Source organism: Mesoplodon densirostris, chromosome 19 (assembly GCF_025265405.1).
Source record: "Mesoplodon densirostris isolate mMesDen1 chromosome 19, mMesDen1 primary haplotype, whole genome shotgun sequence".
Lineage (NCBI taxonomy): Eukaryota > Metazoa > Chordata > Mammalia > Artiodactyla > Ziphiidae > Mesoplodon > Mesoplodon densirostris.
In genome coordinates this window covers 34180167-34201939 of record NC_082679.1, presented here as the reverse complement: position 1 = coordinate 34201939, position 21773 = coordinate 34180167, and the positions used below count along the sequence as shown (strand labels likewise).

General features: G+C 37.4%; 1 protein-coding gene across 1 annotated transcript in view; it reads left to right on the top strand.

The window, feature by feature from the left end:
• The window catches only part of TOX3 (TOX high mobility group box family member 3), a 104949-nt gene that overhangs the window by 72955 nt on the left and 10221 nt on the right, over positions 1 to 21773 (top strand). Inside the window, exons 2-4 of the mRNA XM_060085135.1 lie at positions 934 to 999; positions 5088 to 5342; positions 20731 to 21000. Coding sequence (XP_059941118.1) covers positions 934 to 999; positions 5088 to 5342; positions 20731 to 21000 — 591 coding nt within the window. The remainder of the gene's footprint in view (positions 1 to 933; positions 1000 to 5087; positions 5343 to 20730; positions 21001 to 21773) is intronic.

Genomic DNA, 21773 nt, shown 5'->3' with positions numbered 1-21773 from the left:
GATAATATAGCTCCGGATAATTATGCTCACAGAGCCTTTCCACATTGCCAGACTGATAAGAGAATGTTTAAAGCAACAAAACGTTCCTACTTAGACCATCTGAACCTTAAAATACGTTTCTGCCAAAATCCAAGTTTTACATTTTGATAACAGGTCTCTAGAAGGAAAGGGCTTATGTCTGAAATGCTGATACAGTCTTATTTGTGATGGCCTGAATGGGCTATTGTGTTAGGGAATTAAATAAAAATTGCTGTGTTCATAGGATCCCGCTTATATTTTAAACCTCTTTGCACTTAATGTTACATTGAGAGATTAAATACCACTGTTTTCAACAGCTCTGATGGATATAGATATCGTTTTAAACTCTGGAGATTTAAAAAGTACTCTTTAGTCTTATTATTTATTTATATTCATGCCACACCCCATTCACGGGAAAATAGAATTTGAGTCCTGGGAATTGAATTCTATTCACTTTAATTCACATTTTAACCTACCCACACTTGTGACATCTGTTCTTGAAAAGTAAGCTATGAAATCCCAACATGCTTTAAAAATGTGTCAGGGTGATTTTCTTGGAAACTCTTTTCCTGCTAACCTCTGACAAATGCCAGTTCGATAAACAACACCCACTAGTGACCAGTTGGCCAAATGTTTACAATTGTCTCCCTTTGCTATTAGTCTCGATGAGAAACAACACTATTTTCTAGAATTATCGCGTTAGCTTAACTCGGTGCTTTATTTTCTGAGGGAACCAGCCGACAGCATATAGCATAGCGCTCTGAAATCTGTCACAGTTCACATTTGGTCCGAGTGAAACCACCCTTTTATCTCATAACACCAACATTCTTTCCAAATCCCATCTAAGCAGTAAGTAAACCCCCAGAATTCTTTATGATGCTGCATATTAACATAAAACGATCTGTTTTCTTTCAGTTTGGAAGTAACAATAACTACATGAATATGGCTGAAGCAAACAACGCTTTCTTTGCAGCCAGCGAGGTAGGTGTCTGCCTTAATGTATCTGCTCATGTTTTGTGTGTTATTTAGATCATTTAACAGGCTGGAAGGCAAAAGCCAAGTATTGAATTTATCTTGTTATTATGTGGCACGAGGTAACGACTTCGGAGGAAAAACGAGAAAAACTTATTGGAAGAGAAAATAACCTGACAAGTCTTTATCACTTGTCCATAGGCTGTTAGGAACATTAGTAACTCACATACACATCTCTTGATGAAAAGAATATAGATGCAAGCAAGAGTAAATATATAAGAAAGGATAGAATATCTATCCAAACTATATTTGGAAACTAGGATGGAAGGGACTCCTAATAGGAAATATTTAAACTGCACACAGCTCTGGGGATAATTTCATTAAGTTGACATGGTTTGGGAACAGTGTGGCAGAACAGTATTACAATTTCTGGGGTCTTCAGTGAGAGTGGTGTAAAATGAGTGTTTTTGTTAGATTCCCACACCCGAGTACAGTGCCTGGCACATAGTAGGTGCTCAATAAATATGTATTGAATGAATGAATGGGCACGCTCCAAGACTCGGCTATAGCTAGGAAAATCAGTCGATGGATTTGAAATGCAACACCATGGTGGCTCTGAGTTTGTCTGAAGTTTACCAGTGCCCATGGAACAAACATATTTTTGTTGCTGTTTTCACTGCCTTCCCTACTTAGTGACTTAAGGGTGCTGTCTTGGTCTCATTGGCCTGCCCTCCAGAACAACCTCCATCTTGATTAGATCAAGAAAGAGCCGGGGGGGGGGCGGGGGAAGAAAAAAGAAAGAGCGGATATATATATATGTATAACTGCCTCACTTTGCTGTACAGCAGAAAGTAACACAACATTGTGAATCAGCTATACTCCAATACAAATTTTAAAAGAAAAAAATGGTTTCTTAAAAATGGTAGACTGTGTGAGATTTAAGATTTTAAAACAAGAACAAGCAGAAGTGAAATTGGTCCAAATGGAACATTTCCTTTTGTGATTCCTGTAATAAAAAGTCTTCATTTTCCAAATACATTCAAATATAGGAAACTGGACCAGCTTGACCCCAGAGAATGAAAATCATAATGGCTTCGTAAATGATCTCAGTTACAGGGAAGCAAGTGGTATGGAAGAAATTAACTTGGAGAAATTAGTAGAAAAAGTTGGGGAATCGAGAACTAAGGGTATCCGTAGATTAATCATTTTTGCAGTGACCATCATCTCTCTAACCAAGGATACTGCCTAGATAAGGGAATATTGTTTGGCACTGGCTGCTGTGTTGTTTGTGATAATGAGCACAAACCCCATCTGTAAGGACAACATGATGTTTCATTCTGTAGGATTTTTTTCCCTACATTTGAATCAAACATTGATGAAAGCTCTACTGCCAGCAGCTGTTCAGAGACAATTTAATTCCAGCTGTGATAATTCACCGTGTCAGACATTGGCTGTTATATGTTGATATAACAGTTCTCCAGATTTGCATTTTTATCAAAAGGAACAAATGTTTTGAACATTTCAGTACAGATGGTATTTAATCATGTACATACTACTTTAACATGTACAAGGTAAACACTGGAAAGTCAATATCTGTAAAAAGTAATCATATAAACTCTAACTGATTAATCTGATATTGGTCATATGGCATAGTTGCAGAAGTTAATGTCTTTTTCTTTGGTTGCTGCCATACTTGGTTATTTTTATTATCTCAGATAACCAGTGTTGTGATTACTCTTTTCTCTAAGGAATGTTTAACTTTATATTTAATGGATTACCCCTCTTTAAAAGTCATTTAAGATTTTAGCATTTTCTTAGTTATATAATATAATATTATGGTATTGTTTTATTAGGTTATGAAATAGTAATATATTAAATTCTAGCTCAAAATTAATTTGTCTTTAAAAAAATATACTGGAGGAACACATAATATGTAAGATCTCTCTTTATTCCTTAACAAAAATAAAAATGACAACCTCCTTAATTTTAACTGCCTCACTTAAGACATGTTAGAATTTAAGTAGTAATCTTATATAATTATTTCACTGTACATCTTTTCTTGAAAAAATAAAGCCCAAGTAAATGTTAATGCACTATGTTATAGCATGTGCCTAATTTCCCAATCACTGCATTAAAAGTAAATTTATTTGTTTTTTTAACATTTTAATGAGTACAGACTAATTCAGGAAGACTTTAGATTTGATGCTGTAAAGTCGAAATTGTGCCTGAAACCGATCCCCTTCCCATAGATATCACCCTGTAGATAACACTACTGGGACCAGGATGCTTTGAGTTTGAAAATCACACATTTGCTTCATGTTTTCTGTCTGTGTCATGATTACCCTGACCATTTTTAAAGTACTTTAAATATTTATTGAAATAATATTTCAAGTGTTAATTACAGTGGTAATGAAAACAGCCAAATGCCACATATCAAGAATGAGTGTTTATCCGTATTGTTAATGTGATATGTTAGATTTCATTAAGCAGTAATGGGGTAGCAAATGAGTCACAAATTACAGTTGCATCTGTTACTAGACCACATTAGTGCCAAAATAACGGCAAATGCAGCCATAGGGTTACATTCATTAGCCAACCACGCTTGTGGCCAATTCATCCCTTTGTGTTTGAGAACTCGGGGTACCACAGTCAGAAATTGACATCCTTGGGGGGGTCATTATTAGAATAAATATGTCAGAAAATCTAATATTTCATTCTAGCTTTCAAATGTGTTATTATGCTCTAATGTTTTGCATCTATTGAATCTGCTAAGAACCTCAAGATGTTCAATTGTCCTGCCATAGACTCCCATAGCTTGTGACCTCTTTATTTCTGGTGAGATACAAATAGTAGTTGACAGGTTCTATAGGCAAGAAATGGTTTTTTTTCCCCCTTACGTTTGTTTCTGTTTTCTCTCAAATGGTTCTTAAGTTACATCATCATTGATAGCTTGAAGAAGGATGATTTTCAGCTCTTAATTAGTTCTTTTAACCAGTTACAACAGATTCAAATTATCTGGCACCAATTCATTCTTCAAAAAATGCTATTAGTAATAAATGAACTATAATGTTGACCCTCTGAGCTAGGAATAAAAAGTATCTGAGCTGTCCCTGAACCCCTTCATCCTACCAAAAAAATATTCTAGACCTTGACCCTTCTCCCCACAAAATCCAAGTTCTATTTTAAGAAAGACAATTCATGGGCTTCAGCAAGGCAGCCCTGATTTGCATCCCAAGGCCCTATGTGAAAACACTATCTTTAAGAATCTAAGTATCTGTGAAGAAAACAATGCATTATTTACTTAGGTCTTGAGAAATAACACTTGTCTAGGTAATTGAGCAACATCCATGGAATTAGAACATTTCTATCAATATATCTCTATGCTCGTTCTATGGTCTCTAAAAGCTGAAGACTGGAAGAAAAGTGTTCTGATAAATACATATCAAAATCTTCCTATAAAAGAAAACAACTCTCCTTACAATTTAAATAAAAGCCGTGGACATATGTACTCTGATAATCCTTATATGAAATGCTGTATTGCAAACAGTAACAATTTCCATGGAAGCATTCATTGCACTTGAGAATATACCAATAAGGAAATTTAAAAAGCAAACCATACCTTCAATATCACTTGTTTTATATGTTGTGGCAGAAAGTAAATATGTGTAATGTTCACTTCTGGATTAATGTTGTGTGTGTGCTCCACAAAATCGTCAGCATTTGATGAAGCATGTGGATAATGTAAGCGTTTGAGCCGTTTCACTAACATATCAATAAAGTGGCAATTTGTTATATAGCCAAATCTAATGTTGCTGGTGCTCCAACTAACAACAAAGACAGATGTTGCTAATTAAGTACGCATTAAAAAACTGTTAATACTTATACTCCATTAAAATCATATGATAATGAGACTCAAATCTTTAATCAGAATGATCAGCAAAACTTTATATATGGAAATCTGTGTTTAAGATATTTTCATTTGAGAAATATTTGGCCTAGCTATGTAGTATTTTCATGTGAAATCTTTCTTTTTCCCTCCAAGGAGAAATAAGATATAGGAAGAGAATATGAAGATATCTGTATTTTGTTTCCTTTAGCAGACGTTCCATACACCAAGCCTCGGAGATGAGGAGTTTGAAATACCCCCAATCACGCCACCTCCAGAATCGGACCCCGCTCTGGGCATGCCTGATGTACTTCTACCTTTTCAAGGCCTCAGCGATCCGTTGCCTTCCCAGGGAAGTGAATTCACGCCCCAGTTTCCCCCTCAAAGCCTGGATCTTCCTTCCATTACAATCTCAAGAAATCTCGTGGAACAAGATGGCGTGCTTCATAGCAGTGGGTTGCATATGGTAGGCAGCAAATTTACTGCTTGAAAGTGTTTTAGTTATTGTTTGTACTTCTCAGGGTAAAGATCTGAGAGCCCATGTTCTAAAACATGCTCGTGCCTATCCACCAGAGGACGTGTGGATTTTTCCTCCCAATGCCATTTAAATGCAGGTAGTGGATTAATCCCTGGTGTGGGACAAGAGCGTGCTGGGTTGGTTGACTTGAAAGAGGAGGACCCAACAAGATCCTTCTGGTTTGAAATGAGTTTCTGAGAAGTCTGATTCATTGGTTTGAAAGCAGCCCATCTTCCCTTGCCTTTGGTTTGACAAAGAGGTGTACTTGAGTTGAAAGTTTGCCCAGGAGAGTTTTTAGAAATGGAAGCCCTTATCAAGTGCCTGGGTCTTTTGCATTTGTTGGATTAAAGCATCACGTTTATGATACATGATTTGCTCCTACCTGAGATGAAGTATCAAACTGTGGTACAGAGAAAGGGAGAAAGAATAATTGCTTATAACCAGCAGAGAAAAATATAGAGCGGGTTATTGTGTGAAGTATACCTAATTGTGGTATTTATTGTCGTAAACATCAAGTAAGGCCCTCCAGAGAGCCAAGGTTACTAATGCAATAATTTTGGTTCTGTTCTTCTTAGTGTGCAATTATAGTTAGCAATCACCAGAGTAAATCTGCTTACATATTTTAAACTCATCTGCTGGGATTGTTTTTTTTTTTTTTCTATCGTAGTATATAATGCATTTGTGTCTATCTAGGTGAGGTACTAGGCAGACATTTTAAAACAAGATTAATAGTTTATAGGGCTTTTTTTTTAACCCTGATAAAATGAAACAGATGTGTTGGTATAACAAAAAACAATTCCTATTGCTTGTTTACATATTTCTGTGCACGTTATGACCATGCCAGCGATGTTTATTGGTTTCATTGTTAACTCCCCAGATAACAACAGATGATTGCCAAATATGTAGTGGATTAGCAGTGCAAAGATTCAGTGTGCTCTCTGAAATATAAGATTACTTTCCCAAATAGGATTGCGGCAACATCATTTTCTTTGCCTGTGATCTTTTGTGTTTGAGCTGAACATCAGGGTTTTTATTTTTACTTTTTTGTCAGAAAAAAATGCAGGGAACAGTCGGGAAATGGTCATTAAGTATTCATAAACGTTCCTCGCCATCACAAATAATTGTTTCCTGTGGACTTTCTTACATTTTTGTCCCTTTGACACTGGAAGGGAGGGTTCTGTCGTCTGTTCCTCTATAATCAGCCTTGCAATGTTGTGCCTGGAAAATAATAAAAATAAAAAGGGTGTTTAGTCACCAAGAGAGTTTGCCCAGGGTTCACCATTATTCATAGATGCTCAGCGAGGCTCATTTAAGTTAGGGAAATAGTTAAAAGACCATATAATGCATGCTAAAATGTGTGCTTTATTAAATTGGTAAATATTTATTAATAATATAAGAATCTGCCTTTAAATTAAACATCTGATGAATTACCTTGCCTTAAAGCTATAAAACTGTTATTGCTGCTATAAAAAAAGTGTAAAGGAGGCATTTTGACTATGAAATTTCATTTCATGGTCAATTGAATTTACTATATTGGAAAGAACTAAAAATGGAATCATAAAATAATTATGATATTCACATACACTTAAAGAACAATGCTTTCATGGGCTGGCATTGGAAGAGAGGACTCAATTTTTAATGCTTCTTTTGTAATGTATTGCTAATCACTCAAGCCACTGAATTATTTCATTGATTTTTAAAAGCATGAGTACTTTAGGCAAGTGCAAGCTGTTGTCATGGTATTTACATGGACCTCATCACATTTATTGGAGCCTTTCTGAAGTTTTGCGGAAACCGAATGATATTTATTTTGGCTGGAAACAAACTAATCTTGTTGAAAATTCTAGTAGAATTTCACCTTGAAGAAATGTCATGGGATTTTAAATCACAAATGTTGGAAAAAAATAAAATGTACCAGGACAGAATTATGATGAATACAATGTGTCGTTGGCTTTGTTCTATGTACTACCTGACATGTTCACCTATAAACTTGAATTCAGAATCGCCAGAGGCATGGTTAAAAATAGGTTATGTCAAGGTTCTTCTATATTTCCCTCCGGGTACCGAGGTGGCTGGCGACATCATAATGCTCCACAGCAGCTCCTCGGAGATTTCCCTTAGGAAAGTCACCAGAAAAATAATAAATAATACTTTATACATCATGCACTCGGCTTCCCAGTGTGCACCGGCTATCATACCTTATGCAAGTAAGAAGTTTTATTAACCAAATGAATATGGCTGTCTGTTAAGGATTGCTATGGTGAATTAAGACTTTCATATAAGAAGAAAAACCAGCTTGTTTATGGGGTATTGAACCAGCTTTTCTTCAGAGCTTCATTGGTTTTCCTTTAGAAAGAGAGACAGTTTGTCACATTACTGATTAGCTGCATTTTCGTTGGCAACCAGCACAACATGTTTATCTTCCTTAAGTTTCTGCCATTATATTTAAAAAGCAGAAAGCAGGAACAAAAAAGAAAAGGGGGGATTAAAAAGAGTCTAATGATTAGCATTCCCATTTCAAAATATGCAAATAATGCCCTGGTATTCAAAAGCGAATTGTTGAAAAAATTGAAAGTTGATGCATTTGTGACTTCAAAGAACAACCTTGATTTGCTTGTTGCGGATATGTGTATTTTCACACAGGGTGTCGCTGGCAAGTTGAAATCAACAGTCATAGTTTGGTTAAAAATTCTTTACCTCTGATCATTATTGTCAGTTCAGATGATCATCTGGAAATTATTTTAATCTACAAAAGATTGCAATCCTAAAAATCTACAACGTGCGCTCCAAAGGGTTTCTTTCTTTTTTTTTTTTTTAACACCTCTCTATAATCTGCCCAGCCTGCTGAGTAGCATTGACATCAGTAGTACATCAATTTCAGAAAGTGGATTATTTTTACTAGACAGCTATTGTGACATATTGGGTCAGTCATAAATGAAAGATATTCATGCAAGCATGCAATACTTGTAATGAAGTCTCACTCTGACCTTCTGTATGATTGATTCTGTAATTTAGTTTTCTCAGGCAGTGCCTGAAATGAAATGAAATCATGTTGAACAAGTTTTGAATACCCACAGTGCACCAGGAGAAGAAAAATCTGCAGCCCTAGAGGCTTGAGAGAGAGCAGCTGAACGATTTATCTCTATGCTATTATAGCCTTTGCCAGCATTCAACATTTCTTTTTTTTTTTTCTTATTTGGCTTAAGTACTTAATTCTGCAGGTAGCAGTAAATGGGAAAATAAAATGCTGTTCAGATTTAAAATGACAGGACAGGAGTATGTGCAGGGGACTGATAAAATATCTTGAATAGAACTGACCTTTCATGTAGCTGAAAGTTACTGGGGGATTCATCCTCATAATTACCATATAGATTATTTTTATTTCTTTCCTGCAATGAAACATTTCAGAGAGCAGTAGTGCTGATTGAATGAAAATTGAACTTGTTAACATTCTTTTCAGCTTAGCCTGTTGTACATAACAGAAGGTTAGCTTTGATGAATTTCAAAATTCTCTTTGATATCCAAGAAACAGACAGTAAAATAATTGTCTCTAGTCTGATATTTTGTATGCCCCCCAAAAGAGAATTTATAAAACACACTGATAATTCACATATTTTTTCTTCTTGCATTATGTTTCGTGCTTGGAAGAGCGACATTTTCTGTTTGATATTGCTTTGGACTTAATTACGATAGCACATATTTATAGAAAACACTACTGGTACTCTGATAATATCAAACATAGTACTAGAAAATTGACAAAGATGGAAGTAAGGGAGCTAAATTTGGGTATGGCAGTCTCTGTACCCCTTAAGGAAAGAGATTAAGAGAGAAAAAAGTCCTACAGAAGGTATGCACACAGAGAAGAAAAGTACCAGCTTTTAAAATATTCACAAAGCTCTTATGTCATAATCCAGACAGACATCATTTTTGATCAGAAAAATAAGAATGTATCAAAATAATACTCCTAAAATTACCAGGCTTATTTTAGAAGTTTTGATTTTTCGTACAGTCATTTAGTAGGGGCCTAATTCTGAATTATTTTTATTTTCACAAAATAACTTTCATGCCATTTTTGTACTATCCAAAATCTTACGTTAAGAGAAATCGCAGACTTTTCAGTTAATACATCGTTTTAGCAATGTAGCTTAATGTGTTACAGATAAAACAGTTATTTCATGGGTCATTAATGTGTTTAATGCATGGAACGTTCTATTAAAACAAGCCCTTATTATTGTTATGGACAGGTTCATTGCCATTGTCAATAGAGGCGGCAGAGCTAAATTCCACAGGACGATTACCATTTAGCCATTGGGGGGACCAACAAGTTCTCATACAAATTGAACGATTAACTCAGTAATGTTTATTTTTGGTCAGGTCATGGTCGAAACGTATTCTTATTGTAAATTAACAATAGAAAAGACACATCTTACATAAGCAAAATAACTCACTTTGAGTGGAATGGGACCTATCTGTTCCAAGGCCAAAGTATATAATTAAAACCATATTAACTCTAGCAGACATTTGCTGAGCACCTGCTAGGTGCTATATATTGTTCTTAATCATTAGAGACCGATCATTTATCAAACTGAGTTCTTGGTCAGCAGTGTCTCTTCCATGTAATACAAAAATTCGAAGTCTGATGACTGCTTCAAAGAGGCATGTTGTCCAAAGTCCACTTTAATTAACTGTTGCTACACCTGGACAATCGTCTACCCAAAATACCCAAGCCACAGACATTTTACGAGCTGCCTTTTTTTGGTAGAGCAAATAGCCTTGTACCATACATGGCTTAAAAGAAATATTCTTTATTCTCGACCTGGAAATGCCTACTGACCTGGAACGTATGATTGTTGTCTTTAAGGTTGAGTTAACTTTAGGATCATGTATTAAAGGAGGGGCGTGTTCCAAACTTCTACAAAACCCAATTAGCTCTTGTAAAGGGCAACATGTGATTACTTGGTTGATTTATCCCATTCAAGGAAACGTGTTAGTAAAAAGTTAGGCTATGGTTTATTTCCCTGTATCTTGTTTTTAACATATATACTCTACAGTTATAATCTTCTATAGCATTGGCAGTATTTCCCTGTGGGTTAGGGACAGAAGACACACCATTCTACATCACTCAGATTCCCAAATAAAACTGGCTTGATGGCTCAAACAGTTTTTAGAGGGATGAGAGTTACTCCTGTCCTGTGGCCTCACTTGTCACCCTTAGAAACGGTCTCCTTTGCTTGTTTACGGCCTGTCCTGTCCCCTCATTTGTCTTGTTTGCTACTGTCATCCTCAGGCCTGGAACAGTGTCTGGGCTGGAATACACGAGACTCTCAATAAATATTATATTTGTGGAATATATGAATGAATGAAAGGATAATGAAAGAATATTTATTTGTTATTAAGAGCGTACCTTAATACTAAATAAAAATGGAGGTGGGGAAGAGGTTTAAAATATCAACAGCTGTAAAAATGGAATTCCTCCTTAAAATTTTAATTTAGGATTGAATAAAATCAACACAGAGCTGACTCCTTGGTAAAACAAAGGAGTTAGAGGGTACATAAGAAAATACCATTGTTTTATGATAAACTCTTGAAATTTTTATTTTGCTAAGAAACTATTAACTTTGGGGAAGACTGGTTTTCACAAAACTTTCATGTGTTGGTATGTTTGATTATAACTCTGAGAGTAGTTGTTAAGTAAAAAGTATCTATTTGGGTGCAGATATTTTGATAAATATAACGCTTAGGGTATGTAGGTCTGTAATTATCATTGGTGTATTTGGCACGACTGTGTTTGTTTCAGTTTCTATTTGGGTTAGGAATGCACTCGCTACGCGTAAATGTTGATAGATTGTTTATTTGGAAATAAAATTTTAACCTCGCTATAGGACATAACTAAATAATTGAGCATAAAATTAATGGATTTCCTATTTGTACTTCTCTGATATTTATTAGTACAAAGCAAATTTTATTACTGATAATTAATTACTCCATTTCTCAAGAAATATTGATTAAAAAACCACATAGTGAAAATGTATTTAGTCACACTTTCTAATATATTTGGGTTATTTGCTTCTTAATTACATGTTACCCTTTATTATGAAAACCTGATGCTACATTGTTACAGGGAATATTTACTTGTAAATGTAGATGGAAGGTGCATTAAATACATTTGCATGTTAGATTTTTAAAAATCCTTTGTGTAAAATCAACTCAGATGGAAGTAAGCATCATTGAACTGAGTAAAAATATCAGTAGATAAAATAGAATAAGGTGTGATACTTAAAATTTAAAAATCTATTCGAAAGCTTATATCTTACATTTGTAAAAGAAACAAAAACGCAAAACAGGAGTATGTGTGATTATGTATCACCAAGTATGCATCAGAAAGATAAATTCCAGGCATGTGAAGGAAAGGGAAATTCACTCTGAGAGGACTTCGTGGAGGGACAGGTCCTTGCTCCCTGGCCCGAAAGTAGGAGTGAAAAAGATTTGAATATGTAGAGGAGGGAGAGTTTTCTTGGCTAAAGAAATAAGAGCAAACCATTCCCATCCCCCCAAACCCCACATATCTTATATGAAGTATGGACATGGTAATATAACACAGTGATTTACACAGTAGGGACGTTTTTTCACCTTTCCGTTCTCTTTCAATCTGAAGTCAAGAAGGAAGTCTCAGTTTGGGGCTAATGAGTCTTTCACATCTCTCTTTCATCCTTTTTTAAAAAGAGAGAGCAGAACTCTGGCTCAGAACCTTAGGCAGGTCTGCATATTTAGATGGACTGTAATGGAATTATTCAGTATTTCCTTTACTTAGTATTTATCTGACACTCCATTGGTTATGGTGATTCCAGTTTTTAATTTATGCTAGTGATGTAAAGTTTCCTTTTTAATATAAAATTATTCAGATATTTAACCGTGCACTCAAATGATTAACGTTCAATAATAGACTGGATTTCAGGCAATTTAAGAAAACAGGGGACCTCTACCCTAAATTCCCCATTCCTTGGTTTCCTGTTTTAAAAAAACAAAAGACAAAGAGGCTCTTTCATCAGGTAGAGAGAAGCAAGCCTCAGCTGAGCACTCCCCCTACCAAGACATAGACAAACCATCAAGGCATTGTTGCACAAAGGCTTCGTTGAATTGTACTTATAGATAGAAGGCAATGTGCCTCCTGTTAGAAGTCCATGGCCTGCCCATTCTGAATGACCTTTCTGATTGCAAAAATTAATCCTTGAGTACTCTTCAAAACATAAGTTGAGGTGTTAGGCTATATATTTATACTATTTATAATTAAATCCAAGTTGTCCACAATTGATGGATGCCCATGAAGTATGATCAGTTAATACTTTCTTTTTTGAATTTTATTTTATTTATTTTTTACACAGCAGGTTCTTATTAGTTATCCATTTTATGCATATTAGTGTATACATGTCAATCCCAATCGCCCAGTTCATCACACCACAGCTCCCACCCCCTGCCACTTTCCCCCCTTGGTGTCTATACGTTTGTTCTCTACATCTGTGTCTCTATTTCTGCCCTGCAAACCAGTTCATCTGTACCATTTTTCTAGGTTCCACATATATGCGTTAATATACAATATCTGTTTCTCTTTTTCTGACTTACTTCACTCTGTATGACAGTCTCTAGGTCCATCCACGTCTCTACAAATGACCCAATTTCATTCCTTTTTATGGCCGAGAAATATTCCATTGTATATATGTACCACATCTTCTTTATCTGTCGATGGGCATTTAGGTTGCTTCCATGACCTGGCTATTGTAAATAGTGCTGCAGGGAACACTGGAGTGCATGTGTCTTTTTGAATTATGGTTTTCCCTGGGTATATGCCCAGTAGTGGGATTGCTGGGTCATATGGTAGTTCTATTTTTAGTTTTTTAAGGAACATCCATGCTGTTCTCCATAGTGGCTGTATCAATTTACATTCCCACCAACAGTGCAAGAGGGTTCCCTTTTCTCCACACCCTCCCCAGCATTTGTTGTTTGTAGATTTTCTGATGATGCCCATTCTAACTGGTGTGAGGTGATACCTCATTGTAGTTTTGATTTGCATTTCTCTAATAATTAGTGACACTGAGAAGCTTTTCATGTGCTTCTTGGCCACCTGCATGTCTTCTTTGGAGAAATGTCTGTTTAGGTCTTCTGCCCATTTTTGGATTGGGTAGTTTGTTTTTTTAATATTGAGCTGAATGAGCTGTTTATATATTTTGGAGATTAATCCTCTGTCCATTGAAAATATTTTTTTAAGACTTTTTTTGATATGGACCATTTTTAAAGTCTTAATTGAATTTGTTACAATATTGCTTCTGTTTTATGTTTTGGCGTTTTGGCTGCAAGGCATCTGGGATCTTAGCTCCCTGACCAGGGATGGAACCCGCACCCCCTGCACTGGAAGGCGGAGTCGTAACCACTGGACCACCAGGGCAGTCCCCTGATCAGTTAATACTTATTGGAATGAGTAACATCACTGGATAGGTACCAAGCCTTTAAACTTTGAGTGGCGTCCTTCTACATGGTGAATAAAATCTAGGATGGATTACAAGGCCTGTTACTTTTGGCCATTACTTGCCTCTCCAGCTTCACAGCGAGCCTCGCTTTCCCTGGCCAGTAACGCTGACCTCTCCTTTACTTATCCGTGATGTGCTTCCTTATGCCACGTGACTCTGTACAAGTTCTTCTTCTCTGCATACGATGCTCTTCCCTCTTTTCTAGCTCAGTTAGCTTCTTCTCTTCCTTTACACCTCAGCCCAGTGGGTCACCTCTGCAGGGAAGCATCCCCTGATTTCCTCACCTTGCATGCTCTGGCCCATTCCCATCTCTCCAATCCCATTGCATTTCGCTGTTTACCTTGCCTACCCAGCTCCCACCTTTCCATTTCTCAAGAGTGCCAAGCCCTCTCCCACCTCAGACTTTGCATATGCTCTTCCCTCTGCCAGGAACATACTTTCTCCTCATTTCCTGATTGGCTTCTCCTCATTCTTTAGGTATCAGCTCAACAGTCATCTTGGAGAAGCCTTTCTTGCTGACTTAATCAAATGTAGCTACCCTCCCCAGAATAATTTTTTTTGGTATAGCTTATTTTTTTCACAGCATCACAGTTTGAATCTTGTTTATGCACATGTGTTCTGTTTTCACAGACAGAACCTAATCTTTGGACACTCCCTTCTCCTCCCCCTCAGGAAGATGATTTCCATTATATTTGTCTAATAAAGTCATTCTCAAACCGGAAAGGGGGGTGGATTTTGCCCATCAGGGGACATTTGCCAATGTCTGGAGACATATGGTTGTCACAACCTGTGGGGGAGGGGAGGCTATTGGCAACTAGTGGGTAGAGACGAGAGATGCTGTTAAGCATTTACAATGCTCAAGGTGCATTGTAAGCAAAGAACATGATGCGTTCTCCTAACAAAGAATTACCCAGACCAAAATGTCAGTACTGTGGAGGTTGAGAAACTCTTATCTAATATTATCAATTAGAAGACAGAGTGAGATAAGAAGAGAGAATGAGTTGTTTCCAAATGATGAACAGTTTAGGAAGTGATACAAGTAAACTCTCCATATGAAACATAATTGTGAAAGGAGTTGAAGAAGCTACCAGCATTCAGTCCTTATTGTTGGATGCGCTAATAGCAATCTCTTATAACCCACTAGTTGCTTTGCCTTTCAGTGATCATTGGTAAATCTTTCAAGGCTTAATTTTAATAAGTGAAACGTAATGATTTACAAAAATGCATTAAATTTCTTTTTTTTTAATGTACAGTGTGGGGAAATACAGTCTACATCTATGTAATATCTTTTTTTTTAATTAATTTATTTATTTTTGGCTGCGTTGGGTCTTGTTGCTGCGTGGGCTTTCTCTAGTTGCGGCGAGCGGGGGCTACTCTTCATTGGGGTGCACGGGCTTCTCATTGCAGTGGCTTCTCCTGTTGTGCAGCACGGACTCTAGGCACACGGGCTTCAGTAGTTGTGGCACATGGGCTCAGTAGTTGTGGCTCGCGGGCTCTAGAGTGCAGGCTCAGTAGTTGTGGCACACGGGCTTAGTTGCTTCGCAGCATGTGGGATCTTCCCAGACCGGGGCTTGAACCCGTGTCCCCTGCATTGGCAGGCAGATTCTTAACCACTGCGCCACCAGAGAAGTCTCAAAAACGCATTAAATTTCTTAGGGCTATATCCATGGTTATACATTTTCTTCTCATGTCAGTACTACTAGGAAAAATGGTGAGCTATTTTGGAGGAGTATATATGAATTATTCTTGCTTACACTTTGTTATAGTAAATTCATCAGTCCCTTCTAAATTAGAGTCATGTTTAAAAGAACCATATGGTAATTTTCTAGTTTTCAAAGATATCTGGCCTGGCACATAGTAAGTGCTCAATAAACACTTTTCAACTGAGCTGACATCTTTCTCTTTTTAGGTAGAAATCCTAAGATCCAAGGAAGTGTCTTTTAAAGGTTACCTTTTTTAAAAAATAGAAAATGATTGGAGCTTTTCAGGATCGCCAGGTTCCCCAAGGAAGTTGTTAATAATTGGTGGCCCTAAAGGAACTTGACTCTCTAAAGAGATACTTTCACCATTAATCTTATACTGTAATCCTTACACATAGGAATTTATTATTGGAGAGCTGTGTACCTTGGTAAATGCTAGCACAATTTGATGCATTGATTATGTGGTTCAGAGGTTACTTGACAATATTTTAACGGTCCTTGGTGTATTGTCCTGTGGGAGATTAGAAAAGGTGCGCCAGCATTTTTTGGATCTGAAGACCATGTAGATGGCTCTAAGTTTTTCCAAGACCTTAGCCCCACCACCAGTATGCTTCAGGAGTGGTTTTCACACTGTCCCCACTTCAGGAAAACCCATTTTTTCTTGGTGAAATGTTGTGAGGAATCTCAATTTATAAAGCAAATGAAAACTGAGTTGCTTTTGTTAAAGGGGGATGGATGGTGGCAGTACAGAACTCAGAGCCCCATTCATCTCTCTCTCCATCAGTATGTGCTTCCACTGTGGTGGCACCATGGCTCCCTAGAGCACAGTTTCTCCATCAAGCAGTCACCAACTAGCTCAGTAGCCTAGAGAATCACTCTTAGCCAAGAATAGGTATAATAGTATCTAATTCAGAAAGTTAGAGGATTGAATTGGAAAATGTGTATTAAGCTTAGCACAAATCCTGGCCCCGAGTAAACATACAGTCAATGTTCCTTGTTTGTGAACCTTGGCTGTTTGTCAACAAGAACTCTCAGGCAACCAGGTCCATCATAAAGGCATAAATTGCAGGTGGAATTCAGGAAGAGCTGATAAAACCAAGAAAACTAACTCCTTGGCCTTCTGTGTGACCATGAGATTCCTCTGAAATACTGTAGGTCTGGGATGCATCAGTCAAGTACCTATACATGCTGATGTTCATGGGCATAGAAGTAAAGAAAACAAAGTGACTCCTCAGTTAATGAGAAAACTATGTTAAGTCGTATCCTCATATTTCATGGCCATGCCAGTTAACTAATTTATTATTATTCAGTCAGAATTAAAATACTCTAGAGTGGCCTGTAGATATTTTAAAATACTTAGATTTAAAGAAGTCTGAAAAGACTTTTAAAATGCCTTCTGAAAGATGTATTTGGAGACTAAAATTAAGAATAAAATAGCTTAAGCTCATGCAGCTCAATATCAAAAAAATAAATAAAAACCCAATCCAAAGATGGGCAGAAGACCTAAATAGACATTTCCCCAAAGAAGATATACAGATTGCCAACAAACACATGAAAGGGTGCTCAACATCACTAATCATTAGAGAAATGTAAATCAAAACTACAGTGAGGTATCACCTTACACCAGTCAGAATGGCCATCATCAAAAAAAACTACAAACAATAAATGCTGGAGAGGGTGTGGAGAAAAGGGATCCCTCTTGCACTGTTGGTGGGAATGTAAATGGATACAGCCACTATGGACAACAGTATGGAGGTTCCTTAAAAAACTAAAAATAGAACTACCATATGACCCAGCAATCCCACTACTGGGCATATACCCTGAGAAAACCATAATTCAAAAAGAGTCATGTACCACAATGCTCATTGCAGCTCTATTTACAACAGCCAGAAATTGGAAGCAACCTGAGTTTCCATCGACAGATGAATGGATAAGGAAGATGTGGCACATTATATACAATGGAATATTACTCAGCCATAAAAAGAAAAGAAATTGAGTTGTTTGTAGTGAGGTGGATGGACCTAGAGAGTGTCATACGGAGTGAAGTAAGTCAGACAGAGAAAAACATATACCGTATGCTAACACATGTATATTCTAAAAAAAAAAAAAAAAAAAAAAAAGGTTCTGAAGAACCTAGGGGCAGGACAGGAATAAAGACACAGATGTAGAGAATGGACTTGAGGACACGGGGAGGGGGAAGGGTAAGCTGGGACAAAGTGAGAGAGTGGCATGGATATATATACACTACCAAATGTAAAATAGATAGCTAGTGGGAAGCAGCCCATAGCACAGGGAGATCAGCTCCATGCTTTGTGACCACCTAGAGGGGTGGGATAGGGAGGGAGGGAGGGAGATGCAAGAGAGAGGGTATATGAGGATATAGGTATACGTATAGCTGATTCACTTTGTTATACAGCAGTAGCTAAGACACCCTTGTAAAGCAATTATAATCCAATAAAGATGTTAAAAAACAATAAAAAGAAAAGAATAAAATAGCTTAAATCCAAGGAGTTGGGGGCTGGAAGTGAAGTAAGCAAGAAATGGTGGAACTTTAAAAGAATGCGGACGAGTGGACAGTCAGCTCAGATTTTTGAAGAGAAATAGCTAAATGTGTGAAGAATGCTAATAAGAAGAAATTAGGACAAACTGATAGCATAAAATCCACTTTTGTCATACAAGTCTGCTGAAGGATGCCTGCCCGGAGAAGGTCATATTTTAGGAGTAGTGGAAGAGGATATTGTCAGTGAGACAAAGAAGAGTTGGGGTTCTTCTGATATGAGTGACACATTTCTCCAGGATTCCACAGGAATTTGATAACTCAGAAATCAGTAAGAAGTGGAAAATTTATATGTTTAGTATTAAACCCTAGCAATTAGCTACAGACTATTTTAACTACTTGTGTCTCTTCTTTTTAGTTTTTCCTAAGCAGTGTTTTAGTTTTTGCTTCTTTTGTTTTGTTAAATGGAAAAAGTTAAGATGCTCCCCTCCTTGCCCCTCCAATCCAATCCGATATAATGTAACCATGGTTTATACACTTTCTTTTTAAACAAAAAGGGGCTGTACTCTATTTTGCAACTTGCTTTTTCACTTGCTATATCTTGCATATCACTCTAGATTAGTGGTTTTCTAGAAATGGGAGCAGTTTTGCCCTCCAGGGGGCAATGTCTGGAGAAATTTTTTTGTTTTTTTTTGTTTTTGCGGTACGCGGGCCTCTCACTGTTGTGGCCTCTCCCGTTGCGGAGCACAGGCTCCGGACGCGCAGGCCCAGCGGCCATGGCTCACAGGCCCAGCTGCTCCACGGCATGTGGGATCTTCCCGGACCAGGACACGAATCCATGTCCCGTGCATTGGCAGGCGGACTCTCAACCACTGCGCCACCAGGGAAGCCCTGGAGACATTTTTGATTGTCATGACTGGTGAGGGGAGGGAGGTTGCTACTGGCATCTAGTAGGTGGAGGCCAAGGTTACTGTGAACATCCTGCAATGCAAAGGACAGCTCCCACAGCAAAGAATTATCTGGTCCAAAATGTCATTAGAGCCAAAATTGAGAATCATTTCTCTAGGTCAATACACATAAATCTAATTCATTATTTTAAAAAGCCTCATAATACTTTGTAGTATGGTCGATCATGATTTATTCAACTAGTTTCCTGCTGATAGCTCTGGCTTCTTCTTTAGTGGCATTGTAATATTTAATATTAAGAAACCAAGCGCTCCAAGTTACAACTCATTTGTTTCTTTAAAGAGCAAAATAAGCCTTATCAGGAAGATTCAAAAGAGGAATTCATAGGCTTGTGTATAAAATTAGATTCTGGGTCAGTGTGAGTCAGGAGAATTTGGTTTCAAGAAAATCACAGACTCACTCTAAATGACAAGTCTTAAAGTAAGTCATTTGAAAAGCATGTCTTCATTTTTTGATTCTTTGGCATTAAAAGAAGAAGAAGCAACTCTAAAGCCTTTTACATGACTGCCCAATACAGAGACGGCCACGTTTGAAGTGACGGCAGTAACTTTCAGAGAAGCTAATTCTGATTGTCTTTACCTCCTCCTTATACATATTTTTAAACATTCATTAGTGCCTTAAATCAGATGGGTTGAACAGAAGAAAACAAAGCAGGTTTAAGATGAAAAAAGTGATATCCAATCCTGAGGACATGGAATGACTTCCAAATGTCGTTGACAATGTAATTCAGAATTGGAATGACCCTCTGGTTAACCACAGAGGGTTTTACAGAGAGGGTGCCCTGAAGCAAACAGATGCTTGCTCTGTGCTTCTCTAGCCCATTCTCTCTATATGGCGTATGCATGCCTGGGAGGATAAAATAGAGAACTGATTCTCCCCTTTTACAGAGCTGGGGAAAGGGTAATAGAACCAGAACTATGCAGGAGAAGGATGGCAAACCAACTGGTGAGCCTGAAAGGGTTAGACCTCTGTTTCCACCCTTTCCTTGTCATCAGTTTCCTCAGTACGAAGCAAGAGGTGGCTGTTTCTCTTCCCTTTGCTAGTAGTGTTTTGTTATCACTTAGTTAAGTCATCCAGTGATAGTTCTCTGGTGCAATAGACTAGGCTGGATAATTTGGGCTTTGTGCTTTTGACCTTTCAGCTTTCTGGCATGAGTCCTTCTAATTAATAAATTAATAACTAGATAATTAATAGCTATCCTGAGATAAGTCAGATCTATCAAAATTACAAGTCAAACCTATCTAAGGAACTTCTGACATTATAAGTTCATTTTTTTTAATTGAGGTATAATTGACATCTAATATTATATTAGTTTCAAGTGTACAATGTAATGATCGGATATTTGTATATATTGCAAAATTATCACCACAGTAAGTCTAGTTAACATTTGTCATCATACAGTTACAAAAAAGGTTTTTTTTTTTATTGTGAAGAGGACTTTTATGATCGGCTCTCTTAACAACTTTCCAATATGCAATACAGTCCTGTTACCTACAGCCACCATGCTGTGTATTACATCCTTATGATGTACTTATTTTGTAACTGGCAGTTGGTACCTTTTGATCCCCTTTCCCCATTTCGTTCCCAACCCCTGTAAGCTCATTGATGTTTGGGAAAACTAAGAATTCCCCCCCTTGCTGTTGCCCCTTTAGGATCAGAGCCACACACAAGTTTCACAATACCGTCAGGATCCCTCCCTGATCATGAGGTCCATCATCCACATGACGGATGCTGCTCGCTCTGGGATCATGCCTCCTGCCCAGCTCACCACCATCAACCAGTCTCAGCTCAGCGCCCAGTTGGGGTTGAATTTGGGAGGTGCCAGTGTGCCCCACACGTCTCCTTCACCTCCAGCGAGCAAATCGGCGACTCCCTCCCCTTCTAGCTCCATCAATGAAGAGGATGCTGATGAATCCAACAGAGTGAGTTAATTGCCTTTAGTATATAACCTACCAGAGAATTGGGAATCACCCCATGCGCATGTCTTTGAATTTCATTCACAGTAGTACCTTCTTTGGCTTCATGGATTTGGAGTAGCATTTGAATTTATGGTGGTTTAATTTTTTTTCTTCACTCTTTTATATTTACTTATTTTCTGTGGAAAGTGTATTCAACTGAAAATTGGAAGATCTGGCTTCTCCTATTAGTTGTAAGGCATTGAGTAAGTCACTTAACTCTTGTAGCCTTAATTTTCCTAAATCAGCAAAAGGGAAGGCTTGCACTAGACTTTCCAGAAATTCTGAACTGCTCTGGTTCTAAGTTAATGTCCAGGTAGGCAAGTTTCATCTGGTTAGTTGGCTGAACTGCTGCTCTATTGGACAGTCTTGCACCTTTGATGAGGTTTATCACGTAGTAAGTTCCAATCGTTTTACATCTTTGCTTTTGTCAGGGAAATGGCACATGATTCACATATGCACAGTGTGAAGTAAAAACTTAGTTGCAGGTATGACTTTTCCGAATGCCTAGAAAAGTATTCTGTTTCACTGAACTTACTTGTAGGTACACAATTACTCATTCCTCATTTATTAATTATGTGTGGTACACTTACTCTGTGCTTGGTGTTTTACTTCGTTCTGGTGATACAAAGATTTCTAAGAGAATTATTGCCCCTGGGACTTCCCACTGGGAACAAATAGCAATGTTTAAAACTAGCTCCAGATGTGATTAGAGGTATAATTGATGTATCTGGTGTACT